Source organism: Henckelia pumila, chromosome 3 (assembly GCF_033568475.1).
Source record: "Henckelia pumila isolate YLH828 chromosome 3, ASM3356847v2, whole genome shotgun sequence".
Lineage (NCBI taxonomy): Eukaryota > Viridiplantae > Streptophyta > Magnoliopsida > Lamiales > Gesneriaceae > Henckelia > Henckelia pumila.
This window is the reverse complement of record NC_133122.1, coordinates 67,950,334-67,978,228: the sequence shown is the minus strand read 5'-3', so window position 1 is coordinate 67,978,228 and position 27,895 is coordinate 67,950,334. Positions and strand designations below refer to the sequence as shown.

The window sequence follows — 27,895 nt, the reverse complement described above, 5'->3', positions numbered from 1 at the left end:
TCAATGGTCCAATGGATCACCGTGAAATCTTACAATCTCCCGGATGTATGTAATTATGATTTATGTAATAATTTTTTTATTTAGCAATTTATCCATTTTTTCGGTTTTTAAGAAAAGAAATTTTTTATCGATTCAAAATAAAAAAGAAAAAAAATTATCGAAAGAAAACATGTCTAAATGTGAAGGATTTCCATTTTTCATGGCAAAAGTTTTCGACAATGAAATAAGCTATAGTATATATAATTTTGAAAATATGACTATAGTATACACTTTAAACACCATACCGTAGTTCCTCTTTTGGCACAGTGTATTGTGGGGAAGTTGAAGCGAGAAATATCACTAAACTGGTGATTCGTGGTTTTATTTCTATGAATTTAGAAACATTGCAAGAAAAACCTTCATTGGAAGAACCATAAATTTTGCATATAAACAAGTAGAGATCCGTACAAGAGCTGGACTAGAGACAATCATATACTTCTGTTTCCAACATCAGTCAGCAAAATTACGTTCACCATCTATGGTGATTCCGAATAAAAAATCACGCATTTTCAATGCATTTACGAAAACTGTTCTTCCGACTTGAAGATATTGTTGCACGTCCCCACCTCATGCTCTCATTCAAGAATCTGTGGTACACGAGTATTTTCTACTCAACGTTTCCTTTCCCAACGCCATTTATACACGGGTCTTGAAGTGGGATTAACCACTTCATCTTCACGTAGTTTGCGTTTCCTACCATTTTTCTGCACCGATGAAGCATTCAAATGATTACCGCACATCGAAACAAGGAAAAAATGGTGTGCATTTCTTTGAAATACTGATACATGTAACTCTTTCTGCATATATACATATCCATGTATATTTTCTCTAGATTTTGTACTCGTCTTTTTCTAGCCTCTAGCTCAAGATATGAAAACTCTGTCTTCCTGCATGTTGACCATGTCCCCCCCCATACATGATGAATCTCGACTACTCCTTAAATACAAATTCTAGTCTACCTTCGTCGTCGTAGAAGAGAAACAAAAGTAACATGAAGGCCTAAAGCTAAGGAGAGACTGAAAAGAAATGTGTGGAAATCAACCAAAGCAAAACTGAGAAGGATTTGTGCATGGTGGACAGATAATCAACCATTTGATATGGATGAAGTTCTGTTCTACAAAAAACAGAAATGGAATTTTGAATAAAACTAAATAAATCCAAAATCAAAGCAGCAAGATACACAAAGGTAGTGTTTGCAAACTCTAAAAATACGTGATTATTTGCAAACAATACCAAAAACTCTAGTGAGACCATATAACCAAAAAAAATATCGAAGCAGCAAGATAAAGCATAGAAAAAAGATTAAATTTTGAAGGAAAAATGCAGCAACGATTACCAACAAGCAAGACCCTTCAGGTTTTAGGGAATCTAATAGATAGTGGTTACAAGAAAGGTCGGTTGGAGTTACACGCTCTAGCACTTATGCATCAATTCGATTTCTTGAACTAAAGAAAATGTAGAACGCAGATGTGGTTGGTAATAGGAGTAAAATCTGGGTAAAGAGGAGAGAACCAACTACATGTTGCTCCACAGTATAGTCGTAGCTATCTAATCTTTGACTTAGAGGATTCCACTTCCTACCCCTGTTATCGATTTAACAGTTATGTAAATACACATTGAATAACAGCCTAAGTAACCAAACAAACAAGGTATAACCTATGTGCATCGCACGTGCACTTTCCTAGTTATAATAAAAAGCTAGGATTGGTATATAATAAACCTGAAGAGTCGCCATAATGCTGCCACAGTCTGTATCTGAGATGAATAGAGAAGGAAAGAAATAAATGAAGCGTCAAAACATGAATTGTGGCTATGGAAATTGTATAAATTATTAGAGCTGCCGCTGTTGTTAAACCAAAAAAAATCCCACATATAGCAAGTCCTTTCAGAAAGTGGATGAAGAGAAAACTCATAAACACCCAAAGAGTCGACCAAATTTGAATCCCATTCAGAGAAATCATTCCAAGAACTCCAGCCAGCTCAGTATTCAACTTAAAACCTGCTGGATTGCCCATCAGCCATATGCTAGTACGTAAGCAATGGTTTGTGATGTCATGAGCACAGCTTGAAACCCATAAACAAGAAGGTTCTGACAAATACCAAAGCACAATGCCGTATAAATTCCCAAGAAATATATCAACCACAATATTTGACCACATTAAGTGCATCTGGAATGCAGCTTTCTCCGCAAATTCAACACAAGTCTGAGACCTGTAACATAGAAAAAAGTAAAAGGGAATCTCAATATAACATATTCTTTAACGTTGACTTCTTTACTGAAAAATGGAAATCTCGTGGATTTATCAAGTATAGATCGTTAAATGAATCAAAGGAAAAAGATTTCCCAAGCTGCCATGCAAGAATCCTCACTTCACACAAAAATTCCTCGAGCATAGACAAATGATAAGGTCCAATAAGTGCAACTCAGTTGAATTATATCTGTTTCCAATGTATTTCAAGTTTACGTTCTCTCTCAAAATAGTAAAGGACTTGTTTTTGTGCTAAAAGTTCATGTAACTTTATAGGCGAAATTTTCTTATTTTTTCCAGGTATGCTAAAGCTTTATGTTTGGCATTCATTTCTTCCCTCGTACCACAGCATATTTACGGCTTCACTTTTGTGTGCGTGGACAAGTGTCCTACTAAAGAAACGATTGTGCATAATGAATAGATATGATAAAAGCATGCATTCCAATATAAGCCTGATAATGATGTTTTAAATGCTTCCCTGTGTCAATAAAGTCGAATGAAAGTTAAAACATAATCAAGAAGCCATATCATCAGGTCGTCCATCACCTTTTACCATGATCCTGTAGAAAGAAAGGCCAATACAATAACTGACAGCTGCGTATTATGATGCTTTGCCAAGTAATGCTAAATACTTTTCCCAGTATGCTATACATGAATGACTGAGACATGCAACCGAACAGAACATGCGCGTGTTGAAGAAATATATATATGACAGTTGAAAGGAAAGCAACAGATACTGAAAATGCTTTCCAGATGAACATTTTGATCCTGTGAAGTTAATAAGAAGCTGTTACATCGTCAAGCATAATCTTTTAGCTCTAGGGGAGGGATAAAATCATGGTCTCGAGAGGTTACGTGTGAATAATTCGGAATCGAATACTGGACTTTGCATTAAGACATCTACTAAGGAACATTTGAGCAGCATTAGCACTATTCATCGCCAGAATGACAGTGTCCTGTTATGCAATTCAGTCAGAAATCTACTGTCCTGAAATGACAGAATTTTTTAAGCATATTTACCAAGTTAAGATGTGAATCTTTTTCGTGAAGGTTGTCAAACGATTTGGGTTTCTTGCATGGAGTTGTGCACGAATTGAATGAACCCTGGAGGCCCAGGCAATAATGGTGACCATTAAAAGTGGGAATATCATAAACTATGACCTACATTAATCGAAAAGCCAAGTAAGCATAAAAGGGGAGCAAATTAAACCAAAAAAAGAAGTATGCTTTACAGATGAAAATGACTTGCATACGTGGATATCCAACTGGAACACTGTTTCTCCCTTCAAATGTAACTTATGTAAGTGATCAAATTTAGGTACGATTCTAATTCTTTGTCCAACAGTTTCTGTCAGACCACAGAGAAGCTTGATCCACGTGATTCCTAGACCCGTAGGTCCCAATTGTTCTGATAACCCATCAAGTTTGTGGCATCCACATCTTAAACTCCCAAAATTATTAGCACGTGCATTTGGACTTCGTGACAAACATTGTCCATTGGTAGCCAAATTCCTGCATGTCTTTTCGTCATTTCCATACACAGCCCACTGTCCATAGGCGCTACAATCTGCGACATAAGACCCTAGCAGAGAAAATTCGCATTTGTTTTGAAGAGATGCGAGCATATTCTCATTTGCCACCCGAAGGAATTCCTAATCGAAAGATAACAGTTACTATGTAAGTAAAACATTGTAACACAGAGCACAGACGAATAATGAATATTGGGTAATTTCAATTAGAAGCACCCAATTCAATAACACTAACACCCCATGTCTGGACTATACAGTAAGTGTAATCATTAGTGTAAATGTTTGTCTGAGTCTGTAATGCTGCAGGTAATTTCGAAAGAAACGTGACTGCAGGACATCTCGGAGCTTGAAACGACTGATTTATTATAACAAAGAACAAGCAAGGGAAAGTATAAGCATGGAATTGACTAAGAAATTGCATTGAGGCTCAGAACCACTAATGTCAAAGTAGAACTAATAAACAAGCTCCGACCATTCTAAAAATCCAGAGCAAAAACTAATTCAGAGAACATGGCCAAATTAAGTTTCGAGTGATTCGACATAGTACTACCACTTATATCATATTGACAAAACATTTGATCGCAACCAAAACAAAAGGCCTAAACCATAATGAGCATCTTAACAACTTCATACTGATCTATTTATTTGCTTTTATCCAAAAGTGATCCATCTATTGGGGACAGAGTTAATTTCTGAACACCTACACAGAGTTTGGGTCATGAAGTATACTTTCTCTCTAAAATCAAAACAATAGCTTGCCCCGCTTAACTTACTAATTAAACTCAACATAAGCATATCATAATTTCATGAATATTGCCTAAATTGTACCGAACTGGAAGAAGCAATTATGGTAGCACGTAAGAAGGTGAGTTAAGCTGAATATGTTCCGCGGTCACCTCGTATGAATCGAGATTAAGCCGATCAGCGCAGAAGTAGCTAACCAATAGCTACATTGCAAAAAATTAAAAAAATAAAAATAAAGATCGTAGTACATACCCTAACATCTGATCGGGGAGCAATAGAGGAAGAAAGTGCTGGCTCGTCACAGGCGAAAGTATTCAATATTATGTGTATATATATCATAACTTGCAATTATAATCTCATGATAAATTGAATACAAAATTTCGTGATAAAATAGCAAAATCCAACGATATAATTGTTATAAATATCGTTGTACACGATATTTGTTGTACCTTTAGCATTATTCTTGTTTTATATATGTTTTGTGAACTCGATTATCGTGAAGCATCTTATACTTTGAGCATTGAAAATTTTGGTGTTGTAAATCGTTGCTCTGGTTAATAGGTTACTTAATTGAAAATCATTCTTTGCATTTTTTCTTTCTATTCTACCAATTAGTAAAATTTTTTAATAATCATATTTCTGTAAGTATACATACAAATATAATAATTATTATATTGCATAGATAAATGTTAATTACGACATTTTTTTTTTCTTACAATTATTTTTTCTAAAAAGAATATTGTCACCCTTCATTAAAAATCCTCATTCCATCCCGGACACTCTATAGTTCACACTAGCATATTATGTATAGTTTAGGTAACTCACGCAAATGGCTCAGTTCTAATATATTTTTTAATTTAAAAAATACTTGTACTAAATATAATAATACATATATATATATATATGTATATCTATAGCTATACCTATATATAAAGCTTCCGCCCCCTAGACCGACAATTTTGGTGAGTTTGATATGGCTTTCAATATAATTACAATTTTGTCATTTATTTCTTTTTTCTTTTCTTTTCTTTTTTTTCCTTTTTTTCCATTTCATCATTTTTTTTTCATTTTTTCTTCTCTTTTTTTTATGGCAAATTAAAAAATTATCAAAATACTCGGAAATAAATACTTATTAGTTGAAATCTGGAGATGGGAAGTGTATAAGCTAGATTACTAAATTCATAGAGTTTGGAGAAATGTAGAGAACTAAATAAGCATATACTAAATTGTACTTCTCAATGTTAACTTTTGATTATTGAAGGTTGAGAGTCCTCCCTGGTCCCATATAAATTGGTTTAATAGCTATAAACTATCTGTTTTAGGAATTATAAGCTATAAGGCCTAATTTTACAAATTAGGTTTTAAGATGTTTAGAAAAAATATAAAATAAGCCAATGAAATTTAAAGATAATAATATGTTGTTATTATCAGGTTTTTTTAATTATAAAAATTATCAAAAGTGGCAAGATATTACGAAAATCATGTAAAAAAATATTGTAGGGGATATTTTGGAACCATGTTATTGAATTTTGGGATGGTATACTTAGTAACAAATAGCAGGAGAAAGAATTTGTAATGAATGCTATATTGATTAAATGTCATGACTCCAGATCCAGGACAAATGTGAAATAGAGATTGGCAGCAAATGGCGTACCTGTAATAAACTTGCCCAGCATTTGAGTCAACAGCAGGCCTCGTGATTGAATTAATGAGATGGTCATCCATGTTTGCAGAATTAACATATATCTGGGACAAATAAAGAAACAGCACTCCTATCACATGGATTATCACAAAAAAAAGCCTTAGAAGATACGATAACAGAGATGTAGACTTTTCGACCTCTGAACACTGAAAATGGGTGGGGGGAGAAGAAGAGAAAGAGCACAATCATGAATTTGGCATGCATTATTGGCAAAAAAATTGCTAACAAGAGAATTCATATGTTCTTGACATATTATTATATAATAATATGAGAGAACAGAAAATCAGTTCAATCTTGTAACCCTTAGAAAGAAATCTACCTCAGCAGAAAATCGAATTTTTTATTTTTTCGAACATTATATTGATTAATAATAAATAATTATTATTATTATTATTACTAGCATGAAATATTCCCCATTTAACCATCCCCAACCAATAAATGTTGTTACATTTAATGCCTGCCCACCTCATAAAACATTTACTAGCTAGACGGCGCATAAATTTCAAATTTATATTTTGGATATTTCATTTTTAGAAATTAGCTTGGAAAATCGTGGTAAATATTTTGTTGTTTATAATATATCCTTCCTGGAAAGTTTTTGAATTAAAATATAATATAATGATAAACTTTTTGATAATATCGAAAAATGAAAATAAAATAACAACTATTACGATGCTGATTGAATAATTTTAAAATTATATGGATATATGCTAATTTATATTTTCCAAGAATAAAAATATTTTCAAAACAAATGTATCTTTTCAAATTGGTTGGATCCAGATGATTGAGCCCACAAGACTTGAACTCTAATTTCGGAGACAATCAGAAATGAGTCAAGCCCAAATATTATTTCCACAAGGCCCAATGAACCATTTCCATGTAGAGACACTATGCTAGAGGTTGCATTTTTGTATCCATGGACTGCGAGTGATCTAAATCAATCAAACGGATATATAAAATAAAAGAATCACAAGTTTTTATGAGAGGAATATGACAATTTTCTTTCCAAACTAACCAGAAAACATTGTGATGGAGATCATTCAAAGTCCAAAAGCGCCGCGCAATCGATGTCTTGAAGAGTCAATCTTCCCATGTATAGCTCACTTACATGGAAACAACACAAGGGAGCACACTTTCTGTGTAAACTCTCATGAATCGAGCCCATCAGACAACCTCGTAGACTCTCGTCGATGAGGTGTTTTTGGAGGCCGTTCTGAGGTAACTGGATCCTGTAAACGATCGTATCGCTCCTGTCACAGAAATGAGCGATACAGCGGTGTGAAGGTTCATCAGAGACTAATCTGATCAAAACCAAATTCATCACCCCATCCACCGGAAACGGTTCCGAGAGATTCCTATCTCCCATCATCTTGATCTCCTTTTCAGAAGGAAAGTGTACTTCTTCAACTCCATTAATGTTTGAAACTTTTAAATCCTTAGTGAAATGCCTAATTGTCTCGCGCTTGGTGGCTTCGTGTTTTTCTGCTAACGTCAAGATGCAGGAGAATCTAAGATGATAAGTTACGATGATTTTCACTGTTCGGAAGTTGTGGCAGCAACAATAGAAATCAAGCCATCTTCTTCCCACCCCGGCATACCATTTGATTATGTCAATATCTTCAAGAACCATGAGCCAAGTTAGAGGCCTAGGACGACCCATGCTATTGGTGAATCCAACCATCTTGACTGCCTTCTTAATGAGTTCCATGGGTGCATCGACTTTGATGCACCGTCTTGTCAAATCCTCGATGGTTCTTTCGGCATATTTACGTTCTTCCTCTTCCGCTCTTTTCACTTCTTCCTCCAACACCCTCTTAGCCTTCGTCGGTTTCAAATACTTGTCAACTTGATGTTGGAAGTTGTCATAAGCATCAACAAGATCATGTGGAAGAGAATTTCGAATCCTTTCCAAAGAGAGAAAATCACCAGCAGACAATTTTCGGTGCCATTCAGCTCGTTCATCCACAGATTCAAGAAACTCTTGAACCACTTCCTCACCCCAAGTGTGAAAAATTTGCCTCACTTCATTCTCAATTTGGAACTCGAATTTGAATCCATTGCTTTGTTTCAACTTCCTGAACACATGCTTCAATAACTTCATCCCTAACTTCTTCCTGTTTCTCTCTTTTGCATTTTTCAACTCCAAAAGCCGGACTTCTTTCTGCCTAAGATACTTTTTTCGTGCCCTAATAGCTTTCTCTGTCTTAGGCGGACGGAGCACTGAAGGGGCAACTGCCCGAAGCTCCATTCCCATGAAGCCTATCTTCTCATCAATCGCGCTATGAATGACAGTTGTAACTTTATCCACTCTCAAATCCAAATCATGTTCTAATAACTTCACCACTTCATTCTTTAATTCTAAAGTCATCGTCTTTGTTCCTGAAGTAACAATCAATATCTCATCCAAAAATCGGACAGCATAAATCTTCAATGGCTTATAAAAAACATGGTCTGAATCTTTTTCAGCCAAGACAAAATCGTTTTCCATGAACTTAGGATTTTCTTTATACGTCCTTAATCTTAATTCTTGAACTTCCCTATCAAATCCATTAAAGTAAACATTGATCAAAATCGAACTCAAGGCCGATTCTTGAGGCAGCCCCCTGCCTAAACAAACCCCACCCAATTCAATGTTGACTATCTTACAATCAAACAACCTTTTTATCAAATCAAGAAATGAATCATCTTCAATTTTCTCCCCCAGCATAAAAAATAACTTATCAACATGAACAGAATTACATAATTCACGATCAAATTTAATGCTAAACCACCAAGTTGGGTTTGCCACCGAATTCTTTAAATACCGAATAGCCGTGTGGCGGCCCAAGTTTGCTCGCCCGCCGTAGCAAAAGGTAGCAAACCTGTCATCATAAATAACTTCAAGCACAAGCCTAATAGCTTCAATCACAACTTTAAGCTTCAAGTTGGGTAGCACAAGGGGTGTACCTCTGTTCCCTCGTTGAGAAACACGAATGCAGCAAGATTCAACGTCAAATGAATTTGTACATAGCTGAAAGGACAACTCTTGGAGGGAGAAGAAGTGGGTGGAAACTGAATCAACAGTGAGCGGCGGCGGAGGAGTCTCGACGGCATGTTTTCTGAGGCTCTGGCAGGCAGTGAGGAGAAGAGAGGGTGCAGCGACCACGTCAGAGAGGCCTTGGAATTTACCGTGACGACAGCAGGAGAGTACTAGGGATTCAAGGGCTTGCTTCGAGAGCGAATGAGTTTCGGTGGAGAATTGGGGCCGTTGGCGGCGGAGGGTGGAGGAGAGGTGGAAGTGCGCGGTGGTGACGGTGGCGGGTTTCGACTTTCTGAGGAGGCTGAAGAGCATTATACTCCTTATTTTAGGTTAGGATTAGGTCAATAGTCTGCCGTTTGACTCGTTTTTAGGACACAAGTTGATATCATCGGGCCCAACATTATCCGCTGTGCAAGCTGGAAACCTTTTTTCACGATGGTACAGTAAAAAAATTAGTTTCCCTTGGCCCTACTTAATTGAGAGGCTCTCGTTACACCCAAAAAATCTTCTCTTTATTTAGGATGGGTTCTGCACAGTGCGATCAATCAATGTTGCTGCGAATTCAAAGTACAATATGAAATTACTCTTTGAAGCAGCTTCTCCAGTAGACAGCAACAAAAACTTCGAAAACAACTTACCATCGTAATGACCAGCCCTCCCTCCGTGTATTAGCTTTCTCACACACAAGGGCTGATCAACTTTAATGAAAAACCGTCCAAACTCATCTAATCCAATCGCCCCACGTCCTTATGTTCAATTTTTTGAAAAAAAAACCCGCGGTTGAATAAAATAACAAACTGCAACATATAATATGGTGTTGTAGTCATTTTAGTAAAAAAATCGCACCGATGGAATCGCATAAATAAATAAATATTTTTAAAATTATTTATGATATATTAATATGATCATGAATATACTTTATATAATTTATTTTAAATTCAATAAAGTGATTCATATTAAACATAATTACGTCTATATCTAATTATAATATCATAATAATGATAGAAATTTGAAATTTATGTAAAATAAATAAATTAGACTATATAATATATCATTGGAATTAAAAAGTAACTTTATTTCATCAGATATGTTATCATCAAATTAAATCATACACATGTAACGAAGTTGGAAACAAAAAAATCATCCTTACTTTGTAAAATCTTTCTATAGGTTTAAAATAAATATTTAACCTAAATTAACTACTAGGTAAAATCATAAAATCTAATTTCAGTGTATTCTCTCACTGGTCATTTCTTAATTCCGTCAGTTAATTTCATTCTATTGTCTCAACTTTTTTCTTAATTTTCAACATTTAGTCTATATTCTCTTGAAAAATTTGTCAAGACTTTAAGTTTACTGAAAAAGAAGTAATTTAATTTATTGATAAATATTCTAAATGCGACTTCGTAAAAAAATTTTATCTACAATTTTCTTTTTTAAAACAGTTTGTTTTGTCTTTCTTATACTATTTTTTTTAATCTTGCATGTTGAAAAAACATGAGGAATTTTTTATACAGTTCTTTGAGAATTTCTTTCTTTCTTTGCATGTATTATACCTTGAAACTCAAAAATAATTTTCAATAGATCATTCAATTTGAATTATGAGATTCCATGATTAAAAACTTGACTATTGTTTTATGTTATTTATTTTTTAATGATTTGGAATTTTCGATTGTATTTTTTATTTGAAAAACAATCTTTATGATTTCATGTCGCAGTAAACAAAAAGTATTCTAAGTTCATTAAATATTTTTATATCAACTTATATTTTTTGGTGTTATTGTATTCATAATTTATTTTTTTATACTTGATGATCATTCTTCTTCATTAAAAACTGCTAAACCGTCCAAAACCGTCCGAAACCATCTCAAATCGCATATCTACATTTACATGAAAAACCGCAATTAGAAACTATCTTTGAAACCGAACCATGCATATAAGTTTGGTTTGAATTTTATAAAAATGCCGCTCAAACCGCACTGTGATCACCCCTAAGCACACAATATCCAGGGGCAATTTGGGTACAACATTTTTGTCCAACTTTTAATCATAAGCATAAAAATTAAAAAAAATTTCAATCATCCCAAATCGCATATCTACATTTACATGAAAAATCGCAATTAGAAACTATATTTGAAACAACCGTGCATAGCAATTTGGTTTGCATTTTATGAAAATGACGTCGAAACCGCACAGTGATCACCCCTAAGCGCACAATGCCCAAGGGAAATTTGGGTACAACATTTTTGTCCAACTTTTAATCCTAAGCATAAAAAACCAACCAAACAAACTAATATTTTTTTAGTATTTAAATTATCATTAAATAAAATATGATTATCTCATAACTTGTTTTTACACTAATAATTTTATCACACATATCGAGCGGCCCTAGGAACTCTGACTCCCATTGCTTGGAAATGTCCCCTCATATTCCACTTTTCTTTTTTCCAAAAAGAAAATTATGATTTATGTAATATTGTTTTTATTTAACAATTTATCCATTTTTTCGGTTTTGAAGAATTTTTTTTTATCGATTCAAAAACAGAAAAGAAAAAAATTCATCGAAAGAAAACATATGTCTAAATGTTAAAGATTTCCATTTTTATGGCAAAAGTTTTCGACATCATGTATATATAATTTTGAAAATATGACTATAAACTTGGGGTGGAATCGGATAGGGACACATCACGTAATCCATCTATCCAATTTTCGTCCCGATAAGAATCGAGAAGTTATTTTTTCTCCCGATCTCGTACTCGATACTTGTTGGGACCCGAATATTCGGAATTCCATCGGGTAGGCAGAGAATATCCCGATAATTTTTTCATGTTCAAAATTTTGTCCAAATTTTTTTTTTATTGTTTTTTTAAAAATACTATTTAGAATTTTACTCGTCTAAAGAAAAAAGAAATGTTCAATTAAAAACATATAATATTAAAATATTAAGGATAATATTTCAAGATTTTTGAGAAACCTAAAAAATTTGTTACTATTTTTTAAAAATAAACTATCTAAAAACTTATAAGAACCATACTTTCAACTAGAAACATATTAGTGCATACCAAGATCATTATATACGTTTACTATTAAATTTGATGATTATAAAACTCAAAATATTGTACACAAGAACTCAAATCAAGCAATTTTTTCACGAAATGTTTTCATGTACAACCCAATTTAACAGCAAAATTTGTGATTAAAATATGAAAATCTTGTATTTTCACATTTTTGTTGAAGAAGAACATCAACTGTGCACCAGATAATTATTATTGATAAAATGTTCGGGTACAAATTACATTCAAAATACGTGTTCAATATTAAATTTTTTTAAATAGATGAAGGACAATTTATATCTCTTATTATATATTTGTTATAATTAAATAATTATAAATATGAATTAATCAAATTATTAATAATTTTTTAAAAAATAAAAAATAAAATGTTATTTCGGGATTCTAATATTAAATCATTTCAACCATATAATTATGAGAAATAAGTCAACAATTAATCTTTGTATGGGATGAAGCTCAATAAACATATAGCCCAATATGTTAATTGTAACGTCCGGATTTTTCTTAGGTGATTTCGCATGCATAACAAGGAAAAATAATTGAATTAAAATTTAGAAAATGGGTTGAATGACCTTGTGTGAATTATGTGAAATTATTTGCATATTTAAATTTTATTTTTTAGCATTTAACTCGTATTTATGCTATTTATGGAATTTTTAGAAATATTATTTTTCGATCGCGTTGACGGGACCGTGGATGAACGAGATGTAGGATTTTCACTCCAAATATTTTTATGAGAATTTTATGAGCCTTAAATTTATTATTTTAAAGTATTATTTTTCAGAAAATATAGTTTTAATATATATATATATATATATATATATATATATGAGTCCAATTTTCACTAAAATTAGCCATTTTAAGAGTTTTTAATAGACTTTTAAAAATATATAATTATATATTACAAAATTTAATCAGAAGAATAATAATTTTATGAGCTATTTTTATATTAAAATTTATATATTATTTTCCAAAAAAATTCTAAACTTAATAATTAAATACATAAATAATATATTTAGCCCTTATATTCATCTTCTTCTTCACGTTATTTCACCCTAGCCGCCATCTCCCATCTCCCTCACGTTTTTCAGAAGAAAGCACACATCACACACGAACACCTTGAAGATTTTAGTAAGGTTTTTAAGCTCGTTCGTCCCGAAGATCGATGTATGCGTCAAGAACTCGTTTTATGCTTCAAAAATTCAAAAAGACACGTTTGAATTCTCTCCTTGGCCACCATTTAAGTTATATATTCTGATTTGAGCATGAATTCATTGATTTAGCATCCTATGTTTGATTTGCATGGAACTCTTGATTGTATGTATGTGGATCTCACGTTTTTCTCCTTGTCTTGCATAAATCTCATGCTTTTCTATCATGGGATCGGCCAAGGTTATTGGCTCACGATTATGAGGTGTCTTAGGATCCACTTGGGTGGTCTGTTAGGTCGCATAAGGGTGGCTAAGGCTGGGGCCGAAGCTAGTCTAGGTTGGCAGGATGCAGAACGCGCGGCTAGGGTTTCTGGGAAGAAGGTGTCGTTCTTGAGGTGTAGGGCTCGGTTGCGTGCAAGACTGGGCATGTTGGAACCGCCCAGACGTGGGCTACGTCTGGGCGGTGGATCTCCGGCCTGAGCTGGCCGGCCGCAGGCCATAAAGGACCTGCTGGTCACGACCGTGAGGTAGAAGAGTAGGGGAAGATCGGGTTGCTGGTTTTTAGTGGGTCGGGCTCGGGTTTTTGGGTCCGGGTCAGGTCTAAAATGTCACTGGTCAAGTTATTTGGGTCCGGTTCGAGTTGTGTTAGTTGGGATCGGGTATTTTATTTTTAAGTTAATTATTAGATTAAGAGTTTTAATGAACTTAAGTTTAAGTTAATTAAATAAATGGGCCACATGAGTTTTATTAATTGAGCTTAAATAATTGATTAAGTAAGTCCAATAATTTTTATGGGCCTAGGGTCCATGGAAATTATTGGGCCCTTTTATGGTAATTGGGGCCTATTGGGCCAATCTATGTTATTGATGGGCTTGAGCTTCACTAATGGGCCAAGAATGTACTATTGGGCTTAAATAAATTATTTGGGCTAAATTTAAGTTAATAGGATTAAGTTGAGTTATTGGGTCAGTCTAGAAGTTTATGGGTCTAAGTCTAAGAAGTCAGCAGTCTAAACTAATCCATGAAAAAAATGAATAGTCCGTAAATATATATTTAATTCTTGCATGAATATTTTTTAAGTATGAATAAGTTTTTTTTTTATAAAAAATAATTAAATATATATTTACGGGCATATTTTTATGAATATGATATCATGAAGAATTTTTATGTATGTGCATGATGATCTATGTTATATGTATGATGTTGGGCATGAAAAATATTTTTAAAGAAGTTGAAGTGGGTGTATGACAAATACGAGATTGGGGATACCTAGGCCCGGAACCCTTTCCATATGCTACGGAACTGTGGGTCGGGATACTGGGGCCCAGTTGCCTTTTCATATGTTTATGATAATGCGTCTATGGATCCGGGGTCAGACTGATGAAGTGACATAAGAGGTGGAGATCCCACCGCCACATGCGTTGGTTCTTTGAGAAAGAATATGATTTAGAGAATGTATCCCTGACTGGCGGTGAAAACGTATGAGTCTCCCGGCTAGCCCGTGACCTATACTATTAGTTTTAAGTGGTTTTTGAATATTAATACATTTTTCGCACATGTTTTATTTATTACTTATGAGTTTATGGATTTTATGTTGAAAGTTATGGAGAGTTTAAGTTACGATATTTTTATGCATAGATTTATGTTTATTTTAATATATTATATTTGCATGCAAAATTATGGAATTTTATGTAGAATATTTTATGTAAGTTTATTTTTAAGTTTAAATATTTATGTATTATTATTATTACACGATTTATATATATATTATATTAAATATTTATTTGTTTATTAAAAAAATTTCAGTAGTAGTAGGAACGAGTCGTTTCATTAATAAAATTATTAATAAAATTTATTTAAAAAATTACTTCGGGTCAAATCGGAGATCCGGTTGAGAGGAGGATTTATTCTCGATCCCTCTCCTGATATTAATCGGGACGGGAAAAATCCTGACAATTTGGGTCGAGAAATGTTGGTTCGGGATTTTTTCGGGACGGGAATTGGGATGAGATTCGGGAAGAGTCGGGATTTTGAAAAAATTTTCAAGCCCTACTATACACTTTACACACTATACCGTAGTTGCTTTTATGGCACAGTGTATCGTGGGGAACTTGAAGCAAGAAATATCACTAAACTGGTGATTCATGGTTTTATTTTTATGAATTTAGAAACATTGCAAGAAAAACCTTCATAGGAAGAACCATAAATAAATTTGGCATATAAAAAAGTAAAGATCCGTACAAGCAGGGGTGGATCCAGAACTCCATGTTAGGAGGGGTCGCGTTTAAATACAAAATAACAAAAATAATTATTAAATGATATTATCGATTATCTAACAAAAAACTATCGTTGTCATACCAAAGTTTTATATATTAGCAAAATAGTAACAATAAAAAAGTAATATGTAATCATTCATTCAATGAATTAAACTTTAATTTTTTGTTTTGCGGGCACAAGTGAACATGAGTTTGTGTTTTTGTCCAAGTTGATGGGTAAGTTTTTCAATTAAAAAAACTATCGCAACTTGCAAGTATTTTAATAAGATTCAAAATTAATACAATATAAGAAAAAAAAACACATCATAGAACAAAACAAAAACATAAAAAAATATATTAAAGAAGTTACGAAATCAAATAAAAAAACATAACCAAAATTTAATGTTAAGAAAAACCGAGAATTTACCAAACTTAATTTATAAACAATGAGATTATCAGTTACCAACAATTCCAAAATCTCAAATCTTAAAATTCATTCAAATATGCGAAAAATTGAGCAAGATGTATATTAAAAATGTGTGAAATATGAAATTTAAGAAATTACAAAAGCAATCATATTTTATTGTCTTAGATAAATATGATTGTAACTTTTTTACTAACAAAAAATAAAAAATTTGTAAGATAGTTTAAAATAAAAAGGTGCTAATTTTTCAAATTAAAAAAAAAAAAGAGGAAAAAAATAGAAATTAAGGGTGCTATATTAAAGTGAGAATATATATATAATAAAAATAGAAAAACTAAAATGATGGATGGCCCGAGTATCGAACCTAGGACTCCAACTTCAAGTTTGAAAGGTCAACATTAGACTAAATGCTGACAACAAATGTTTTAATGTGCTAATATATATATATATATATAAACAAAAAAATATACTTATATATACTAATAAAATTTTCAACAATTTTGGGGGGGCCGTGGCCCTCTTTTGCCCTACATTGAATTCGCCCCTGCGTACAAGAGCTGGACTTGAGACAATTATATACTTCTGTTTCCATCTATTGTGATTCTGAATAAAAAATTACGCATTTTCAACGCATATACTAAAACCGTTTTTCCGACTTGAAGATATTGTTGCACGTCCCCACCTCATGCTCTCATTCAAGAAATCTGCGATAGACGAGTATTTTCTACTCAACGTTTCCTTTCCCGTCGCCATTTATACACGGGTCTTGAAGTGGGATCAACCACTTCATTTGCGTTTCCTAGCTACCATTTTTCTGCACCGATGAAGCATTCAAATTATTATCGTACATCGAAACAAGGAAAAAATGGTGTGCTAAGGAGAGACTGAAAAGAAATGTGAGGAAATCAACCAAAGCAAAACTGAGAAGGATTTGTGCTTGGTGGACAAAAAATCAACCATTTGATATGGATAAAGTTCAGGGGCGGTCCAAAAAAAAATGAGGCGATAAAGTTCAGGGGCGGTCCAAAAGAAAATGAGGCTATAAATTTGCACTCCATTCTACACATGAATTGGAGTGTAGGTAACACAAAATAGAGTGTAAATATCAAATCTCATTTAAAAAATATAATATAATCGAGTTATACGAAATTATCTTCATATTTTGTGAGTATAATTATGAAATTATCCAAAAAAAATCACATTGAACCATCAAAACTCACAATTTAAGTGTTAATTTAATTTAGAACCAATTAATTTAGTCATTAAAGATAAATTAAATAAAAGTCCCAATTTTCAAAATTATGTTTCAAAATTCGTACCTTCAATCCATAATTTTCAACCACGACATGAAATTAACTATAAATTTAAAATATAACATTAAATCAAAAATAAATTGAACGAGTTATAAGTCAAATTTTAACAAACACAAAGGTCAAGAAGAAATTGATCGAACATCAAACTATAAAACTTAATGCCAAGAATGCCGATGATCAAGGAGAGACAATGAAAAGTGATGGTCGACGACAAACAACGCCAAATTGAGAGGTGATGAACGAAACGAAGATCGAACATATTAATTTGGGTGATAACTTTGTTGTTGACTATGTATAAATATTTTTCGATTTTTTTAATAACTACTGTAATATAATAATAATTAATTGAACTACATTAATTCATAATATTTATAATATATATCCATAATAAATTTTTTTAATAAATTTGGGGCCCTGGGCATGGGCCCTGCCCGCCCTGGGGCAGGGCCGCCCCTAATAAAGTTCTGTTCTACAAAAAACAGAAGTGGAATTTTGAATAAAACTAAATATATATCCAAAATCAAAGCAGCAAGATACACAAAGGTAGTGTTTGTAAACTCTAAAAATAAATGATTATTTGCAAACACTGCCAAAAACTCTTGTGAGACCGTATAACAAAAAAAATATCTAAGCAGCAATATAAAGCATAGAAAAAGATTTAAGGGAGTGTTTTGGAGAGCTTCTACTTATTTAAAAGTGATTCTAGGAGATTATTTTGAAGTTGATGAGAAGCTAAAGTAGGGAGTTTTTGGAAATAGAAGTTGAAAGGTAATACACGCTAAAGTTTAATGTTTGGAGAATAATTACTTTCGAGCTTAATTTTTTAACTAAATGACAACCATACTCTTATTTGATTATTTAATTTTTGATATTCACACTATAAAAAATGAGTTTATATATTATTATTACATTATGAATTTTGCATCAAAAATATTTTATTTTTTATAACATGAATACTTGAAAAAATATATAATATTAATAAAAATAAAAATTTAAAATGAATTTTTTTTGTATAAATATACAAGATATGTACAAAAATTTATGAAAATGCAATATATATATATATATTTAAATAAATGCTTGTAATAATAATGTAAAATATTAAAAAATATTTTTTTTAAAAATGCTTGTAATAATAATGTAAAATTAAAAAATATTTTTTTAAAAAAATACTTTTAATAATAATGTAAAATTAAAAAAATATTTTTAAAAAATAAGAAAAGCATATGTAATATAATAATTTTATTAAGGGTGTAAGTGTCAACTTATAATTTTATGTCTTAAATAAAAAATCAGAAGAAAAAAAAAATCAAATTTTAGCTTCTTGCTTTTGGGTAAAAGTTGTAGAAGCTAAAACAAATTTTAACATTTACAAATACTCAAAAGCACTTCTATGCATGTAGAAGCTAAAAATCACTTTGTAGAAGCACTAACAAACACTCCCTAAATTTTGAAGGAAAAATGCAACAACGATCACCAAGCAAGACCCTTCAGGCTTTAGGGAATCTAATAGATAGTTCATTATACAAGAAAGGTCGGTTGGAGTTAAATGCTCTATCACTTATGCATCAATTCGATTTCTTGAACTAAAGTTCGTTGACTGGCAAAGATGGAGAGAAGTATCATCCCCTAATTCCCATAAAATATATATAAAGATACAACACTCCCAACGACGGATAGAATTGATCTCTGGTAAGGATAAGGCGGAAGAAAGTCCAGACAAGATGAAAACGGACACATGACCAAAAGTATCATGCAAACATAAATGGAACTAGAATCAATACACATAGAATGCGCCCAATTGGTAAATATGTCCAACAAATGAATAATTTTTTTTTTATAGAAAGTATTACTTTTCATGTCAAACGTATTACGTTTTCCATTAAAAGTATTAGGTTTTTTTTTGTTAAAAGTGATTATTTCACATAAAAATATTTTTTTAGTCAGCATTATTTTGCATTATTTTGTGTTAGTTATGCTATTAAATTTATTTATGTTGCTATTTCACACACATACACACACACACACACACACACACACACATATATATATATATATATATATTGTAGTGAAGTTAGAGGGTTCGTCACACAGTGCAGACCACAAGGTCTGTGCAATTTTGTGGAACAATTGAATGAACAACAAAAGCAGGCAGTTAAATGCACTGGTTTTGGTGGCTTGCTCCATCTGCATGTTACATCTTTACAAACTACGATATTAAGATGGTTGGTGAAAATTTTCAATGGAGCTAGTAAAATGTTCAGAATTAACTACAACAAAAGCTTTGTCATAACTGCAGACGATGTCAATGACCTGTTTATGTTGCCAAAAAAATGGGTATGATTTGAAGTTGGTATGAGATGAAATTTTTTTTTCATGCTGCGCAAGTAGTGGTAAATTATCCAACATAATTTTAATAAATCTAATAATATCTCTTTTACACTTTGATTGTCTTATATGTATTCTGATTTGTAGCATAATCAAATGTCCAAGTTTTTTAAAGAAAAAAATCATGTGAAGCTGACGAAGTTTTGCTGTATGAGTTTGAAAATGTTGCCTTAAGTTGGCAAACAAGAAAGAGAGATGTTGATAGTGGTATATACTTGATGCATCATATGAAGAATTTTGAGGGTATAGTATACTCATTTCAAAATTTGTCAAAGGTATGGAATTTTGAATGATAGTGTAGTATAAATTTCCCCTTTTAAATCATAAGTTATAATTAATTGTTTTTGTTTTATTAACTCTAGGATGCTGTAAGACGAGTAATTAGAGCTGAAATATGTGCAACCATTGTGCTTAGCAAGGTAAATAGTTTGAGGATGGAGGTGCTGAGCAAAGTGTTTGATTTCTACAAAAAAAAGTCTGAACTTTATAAAGTAAAGATTTCAGATTTGAAGAGAGATGGAGCAGAAAATAAGAGGAAGAAGAAACAAAAGAAATGAACTAGTTTGTTTTTATGACTATTTTGACTAAGCTCCTTCCTTTTGGAATGGATTTCATTTCCAAAAGTTTAGATTTCAGTTGAATTTTAATATCCATCCACAAGTTAATAGTTTTTGTTTGAAGTATTTTAGTACTGAATTTCGTTTATTTTAGTTCAAATGAAGTTTTATTAAGTACTTTAGGGGATGGATGTACGTTATTTCTGTTACCTTGATAATCAAAGATACTCTAGATTTTATATTCTTCCTTTTGGGGATGGCCTCACTTTGATTTAGATCAATTTTTTTGTGTTGTTCTTGCAAAAGATATATTCTTCCATGTGCTTTTAGTGAGTACTACTTTATGGTCTGGAAACAATCTTTGGTGAAGTGATGTTGTGAGACCTCGTTTCTATACAACTAATCTCGGACAAAACAAACAAAGACATAAATTTTTTTTTTAAAAGGACATTCGCGCGCCCGCGTCGGCACCTCACCAAAACCAGCGCGCCCGCGCCGTCCTCTCGCCCAAAAATCCAAGGGACCGAAAAGAAATCCAACCAAACCTAAACATTTGCATTTAAAGTATCTGACAAGTCAATAACAATACAAGAAAAGTTTAGGAAAGAAATGAAACGACCAAATTTTCTAAAATAATATATGCGGAAAATTATTTTTTTTTATATCCTAAGTGAAATAAATGTACATACATGCCCATACATATATGCACAACAATAAACAGATTTAAAAATAACTTAAATAAAATGCAACATTTTATACTTAAATATCTGAGTCAAACTTAAATAAAATACTGTCAAAACAATTAACTTAAAAGTTTGCATGCAATAAATTACTTAATAAAAATAGTATTAAAATTTGCCACTGAAAAGACTTAAAAGAATTAAATAAATAACAGAGTTTAAAATTCTTAAAAATATTCATAATGACTCAAAAGACGGCTGCGGGGGATCACCGCCTGTCTGCTCATACGTCCTCGCCGCCGGTAGGCACTACATCTTCCTCTACGTACTCACCTGCACCATATAAGTGTAGTGAGCCTAGAGGCCCAACATGCTAACATAACAAGGATTTAAAATAATTTAAATCACTGAAGTACTATGAAATGACCCTAACTCTATAAATAATAAATAAATATGCGGAAATTTTTTTTTTTTATATACTTACTAAATAAAATATGTACATATATGCCCATACATATATGCACAGAATAAAAAGATTTAAAAATAAATAAATAAATAAATAAATAACTCAAATAAAAATGCATTCCTTAATAAAATAAATATCTGAGTCAAATATTGAATTAAAATACTGCATAAATAAAATGATTAAAGTTTGCATGCACTGAAAATATTTAAATAAAATATTCCAAACCACAACCACTGAAAAATAATTAAAATGTGTAACATGCTGACATATTCAAAAACATGCAACGTGACTCAGACATCTATCACGATCACGGGGATCACTGCCAGTCTGCTCATACGTCCTCGCCTCCGGTGGGTACTACTTCCTCTACGTTCTCACCTGCACCATACCAGTATAGTGAGCCTAAAAGCCCAGCATGCTAACATAACAAGGATTTAAAATAATTTAAATCACTTTAATACTAATACATAACCTATACATGAATGAGCATGCTTAAAATAACATCATGACATAACATAACTTAAATTAACTTAAATATCATAATCATACATAATACATAAACATTGTTGAGCAAATTATTTTCTAACATCGCATGGTTGTATCCATAGTGTAACCTTAAATCATACATCAAATACTGATCAGCGTGGAAACCAACATACGTGGCGGTGACATATCACCTCTTAAATTGGCAGTAAACTGCCCTTCAATAGTTCACATATGGGGACGAGTCCCCCTTAACTTGTCACACTACTTCAACTTCCAACATAAAATATTTTCTTTTGCTCAACCTTAAACATTAAATCATGCATAAAAATTATTTCATGAATGCATGTACTTAAATAAAATGTGTGTCCTTCATATATATTTAATTTAATTTCATACTAACATATAAATATAAAAATAATCTCCAATGCATAAAAATAATTAAATATATATTCAGGACACATGCAATTTCTCATGGATTGTACTGGACTGCTGGTCCTAACACCCAAGCCCATTTACTTAAATCTGGCCCATTAACACTGAGACTGGCCCAATAACATACTTAAGCCCAATAAAAATTATTCTAAGCCCAATTAAATAATTAAAGCCCATTAAAACATTCTAGGCCCAATAACAACTTAATCTGGCCCAATGGGCCCAAAAGCCCAAAGACTGGCCCAATAACTTCCATGGGCCCCCAAGGCCCATAAAAATTAATGGACTCACTTAATTAATTTAATTAAGCCCAATAATAATTAAATTTAACCCAAATAATTAAATGGAACCCAAATCATTTTATTCCTAATTAATTGGCCCAAAAACCCATTAAATCATAAAATACTTTAAAATTAAAAAGACTCGAGCCCGGCCCACCACAGACCCGACCCGGAACCAAACCCTAACCCTAAACCCGAAGCCCCCCCCCTTTGTTCCTCTCGGCTGCTGCCGCCCTGCTCCGGCCACCCCTGGCCGGAGCCCCGCCGCCCAGACGTAGCCCACGTCTAGGCGGTTCGAACCTAGCCCCTGACCCCGGCCCATGCACCCCACAGGACCGAACCCGATCCCTCTTCCAAAACCCTACCTGCGCACCCCCCCCCCTCAGCCGAACTGCTCCAACCTTGGTTCTAGTCTCGTTTGGCTCGAACCACTCGAGCCATTCCAGCCTAGACCCCTTCTACACAACCTCCTAGACCCGACCAGCAGCTAGCCTCGATCCAAGCATGACAAAAAACGTGAGATGGATGAACAAGGAATACACAAACTTCAAACCACATAACTAATTGTTTTCTGAAAATTCTTTGAAGGAGAATGATGCTCACGCACACACACACGTATAAACACTGATATAGTACGTTAAAATAAAAAGAATCATGCCTTTCACCGAACTTGAAGAGAAAAACGTGCGTGGGACGATTTCAGGACGACGGGACGACGAGCACCCTTGAAACTTCGAAGAAATTCGGCTATGGAACCTCCTTGGCTGTGGTTCGAGGAAGAAGATGATGAATAGTAGGGAGGGAGGCGGCTGAATAAGGTGAGTGATCGGGTGGGTTTGGGTAGATTAGGTTTTGGGTTTTTATTTTAATTAAAATAGGTTTTAGGATAATTAAAAGTTTTAAATATAAAATATAAAATTTTAAAACTCCAAATAAAAGTTAAAATCTGATAACTTAAGTTAAAAATATAAAAATCCCGAAATTACAAATTTAGGGAATTTTAAAAATAATTAAAAGTCATTAAAATGGCTAAATTTGGATAAAAATGGACTCCTAAAATTATATAAAATTAAATACTAAAAATTTTGAGGTAATAAAACTCAAAATAATATTCTTGGGCTCTAAAAATGCTCATGGAATAAATTGGCTAGACAGTTGTCATCTCGTCCGTCCACGGTCCCGTCTACGCGATCAAAACAATTAAAATACTAAAAATCGTAAAATCACTAATTATGGGTTAAATGCTTAAAAATAAATTAAATCATGCACAAATAATTCACATAATTATTTAACCCATAAATCACAAATTTAAATAATTAAATTCCCTAATTATGCATGCAGATTTACATATTTAAAAATACCGGGTGTTACATACTAATACATAACATATACATGAACGAGCATGCTTAAAAATCGTGAATCATAACTTAAAATCTTGCTTAAACTTGATCTTAAATATAATCATATAATACATACATAAACATTGTTGAGCATAACATTTTTCTAACATCGCATGATCATATCCATAGTGTAACCTTAAACTTAAATGATTTGACTGATCAGTCTCTTAAAACCAACGTACGCGGCGGTGACGAATCACCTCTTGCTGGTAGTAAACTACCCTTAAATTGACAGTAAACTGCCCTTAACATGTGGGGGCTTGCCCCCCTTAAATTGTCACACTACTTCAACTTCCAACATAAAATTATTTTCTTGATCAACCTTAAACATTAAATCATGCCATAAAATTATTTCATGAATGCATGTACTTAAATAAAAATGTGTGTCCTTCATATATATTTAATTTAATTTTTATATTAACATATAAATACTAAAATAACTTTCATGCATAAAATAATTAAATATATAATTAGGACACATGCAATTTCTCATGGTTTGTACTGAACTGCTGGCCCTAACACTCAAGCCCATTTTCTTAAATTCTGGCCCATTAACACTGAGACTGGCCCATTAACATACTTAAGCCCATTAACACATTTCTAAGCCCAATAAATCAATTAAAGCCCATTAGCACATACTTGGCCCAATAACAACTTAATCTGGCCCAATGGGCCCAAAAGCCCAAAGACTGGCCCAATAACTTCCATGGGCTCCCAAGCCCATAAAAATTATCGGGCTAACTTAATTAAATTTAATTAAGCCCAAAAAAATGATTAAATTTAACCCAAAATAATTAAATGGAGCCCAATTAACTTTTGGGATTTAATTAGGCCCATTTAACATTTAATTAAACTTAAAACTTAAAAATAAAAATACCCGAGCCCGACTAACTTGACCCGGACCCGGACCCAACTAACATAACCCATGACTCACTGACTTGACCCGGACCACCAAACCCGACCCGGACCCATCACTGAAACCCTAACCCGAACCCTACTTCCCTTTTCATGCTGCTGCCGCCCAGCTCCGGCCGCCCCTGGCCGGAGCTCTGCTGCCCAGACGTGGCCCACGTTTGGGCGGTCCTAACCTGACCAAGGCCCCGACCCCATGCAGCCCACGCACAGAGCACCGAACCCCCTTCCATCAAACCCTAAACCTGCGCCCCAAGCCCGATCCTGCACCAGCACCTACCTGGGCTCGTTTGGCTTGAACCACTCGAGCCACTCGAGTCCAGACCACCCTCACATGACTTAGGGACCCCTGACCAGCAGCTATACTACCATGGAGGGAGAAAAACGTGAGCTTGAATGAAGAAAGCACATGAACGAGCATCAAGAACAAAACCGTCTCATTTTTCTGAAAATCTATGAACAAATCGATGCATACACAACACACACATAATAATCACTGATATAGTGCGAAATAGAGGAAGAAAACATGCCTTTCACCGATAAAAATAATAGAAGGGATAGACGGTGACGAATCCGGGACGACGACGACGACTAACTTTGAAGCTTCAAAATTGGCTATGGATTCCTTCCTGCCGTGCGCCTATGGAGAGGTGAGGGAGAAGAGTGGAGGCGGCTAGGTTGAGAGAATGAGTGAGTGAGCGTGTGTTTGGGGGGTTTTGGGCGATGGATTGGGGAGTAGATTAGGTAGATAATGATCTCAATAATTAATTAGGAGATAAATACCAATATAAAAAGATTTCCTAACTTAATAAAATACTAGCTAACTAATAAAATAAATAAATACCGAAATAATGGATTTAGGGAATTTTAAGGATAATAAAAAGTCATTAAAATGACTTAATTTGGATAAAACGGACTCCTAAAATTATTTAAAAATCAAATATTGATAATTTTGAGGAATAAAAACTCAAAATAATATTTTCGGGTTCCAAAAAGGCTCATAAAATAATTTGGGTAGAAAGTTGTCATCTCGTCCGTCCACGGTCCCGTCAACGCGATAAAATAATACAATTACCATAAATCATGAAAATCTCTAATTATGGGTTAAATGCTTGAAAATCATTTAAATCATGCACAAATAATTCACATAAATATTTAACCCATAATCTAAAATTTTAAATAAATAAATTCCCTAATTATGCATACGAATTTACGTATTAAAAACACCGGGTGTTACAAGAAAAACATTCGATTCGGTAGTACCTACATCGATTCTTGCTTACAATACAAAACGAGAAGTTCGAATGACAAAACATGTTCGCAAAACATAAACTAGATTGACATGCTGATTCGACTTCTAAACGAGTCTCACTACTATCTCTTGCTCTTGACGTTAACCAGGTCTACTCTGACTCGGTCCTGCCCCACCTGTTGCCAAGTACACATACAAACAAAGACAACAGCCGGATAATCCGGTAAGAATACAATCCCCAGTAAAAGAGACAAATATGCATATCAATTAATATATCAACACATGATATATATACAAGACAATCAATTCCAAATTCATATCTAAACTCAATTCAAATGCATACAATGCAATGCATGTCTTTAAAATCTGGGATTATCAAGTCGGATAATCAAAAGAGTTGCTGCTTTTGCTTTTGGGGATCCCGAGGATGAGATCACGTAAACAACTCACCGACTCTCCCGATCGAGGTGGTGCTACGTATCTCCATCCTCTAGACTTTGGTGCGACTATAAGGAGTATGCTAGCACTAGGTGAAACGGCTACACCCAGACCACTTACAATATAATCCCCAAAATGTCTATCATAAAAGGGCCGTCCTGCCCGCTGCTCAAATCAAGGATTCTTAGCTCAATATGAATGCAATGCAAAACGTAACTCAAATAACTTAAATAATCAAATAACATGCAAGTATGTGATTTTTCCGGAACACTCGAATCAAGTCGGATTCGAGTCACACGTTCCATTCCAGTCTAAGTCATCTTATACCTCTTTCAAACGTCGAGGCTCCAACCTGGAAACAACAACAATTCCTCAATCAAGATAAATCAAACTTCCTCAATCGATAATAAAAAATCGATACTATACCGGCTACAATCTTCAAAGCGATACAACTCTTGAAATCTCGCAACTCAACGGCCTTCAAACGAATCTGTCAAAAGAAGTAATAAAGGCTCGAGATCAAAATATAACTCAATCAAAGACTTGGCTCAAACACTACAAACCGATTGACAATCCAAAACTCAAACCGTAGGCATAACGGCTGTATTATGATCAAACCGAAAACGCAGACAGCATAATATCAATCCAAACAACTCTTATCAATCAATATTCAACCATAACAATCCAATTCCAACAAATCATAAAAACTCAACTTTCAAAAATCCCTTCAAAAATCATAACAAATCCGAACGACGCTCTATTTCGAAACCGACAGATAATAAACGATCAGAACTCTGCCAAGAACAACATTCTAGCAACTCAATCGATTCTAACGACATCCCAAAAACGAAACGTATCTGATCGGAGAAATACTTACGGTAGAACGAAGCTCTCGTAGCCGTGATCGCTAATCTGCATTCAGAAATAAATTCCAACGGACGGATCGAGCGAAAACCGAATTCCCAAAGCTTGAAAACCAAATGGGGCGGCTTCAATGGAGGGAGAGGCGATGGAGGAAGGGGGGAATGGAGGAGAAGAAGTCAAAGCAAGCTTAAATATCTATTTAAGTCCAAAATTGCATTTTAGTCCCAAAAAAATTCGAAATTT

The 27,895-nt window shown here is 33.5% G+C and overlaps 2 protein-coding genes across 3 annotated transcripts; both read right to left on the bottom strand.

The window, feature by feature from the left end:
- Positions 1–395: 395 nt before the first annotated feature.
- Positions 396–7,325, bottom strand: LOC140892197 (uncharacterized). Of its 2 annotated transcripts, XM_073301004.1 has the most exons (8): positions 7,279–7,325; positions 6,216–6,307; positions 3,542–3,940; positions 3,309–3,449; positions 3,144–3,244; positions 2,835–3,056; positions 1,760–2,250; positions 396–743 (listed from the first exon to the last, which is right to left on the bottom strand). In XM_073301004.1, exons 3-8 carry the CDS (start codon positions 3,911–3,913, stop codon positions 733–735), a joined length of 1,338 nt encoding a protein of 445 aa, XP_073157105.1. In that variant the 5' UTR covers positions 3,914–3,940; positions 6,216–6,307; positions 7,279–7,325; the 3' UTR covers positions 396–732. The 2 variants fall into 2 exon arrangements, with proteins under 2 accessions (XP_073157105.1, XP_073157106.1); XM_073301005.1 differs by lacking the exon at positions 2,835–3,056 and having other exon boundaries at positions 396–2,250.
- LOC140892196 (nuclear intron maturase 3, mitochondrial-like) lies at positions 7,297–9,886 on the bottom strand. The gene has a single exon (XM_073301003.1). The coding sequence runs from the start codon at positions 9,592–9,594 to the stop codon at positions 7,300–7,302; it is 2,295 nt and encodes a 764-aa protein (XP_073157104.1). The 5' UTR covers positions 9,595–9,886; the 3' UTR covers positions 7,297–7,299.
- Positions 9,887–27,895: the final 18,009 nt, after the last annotated feature.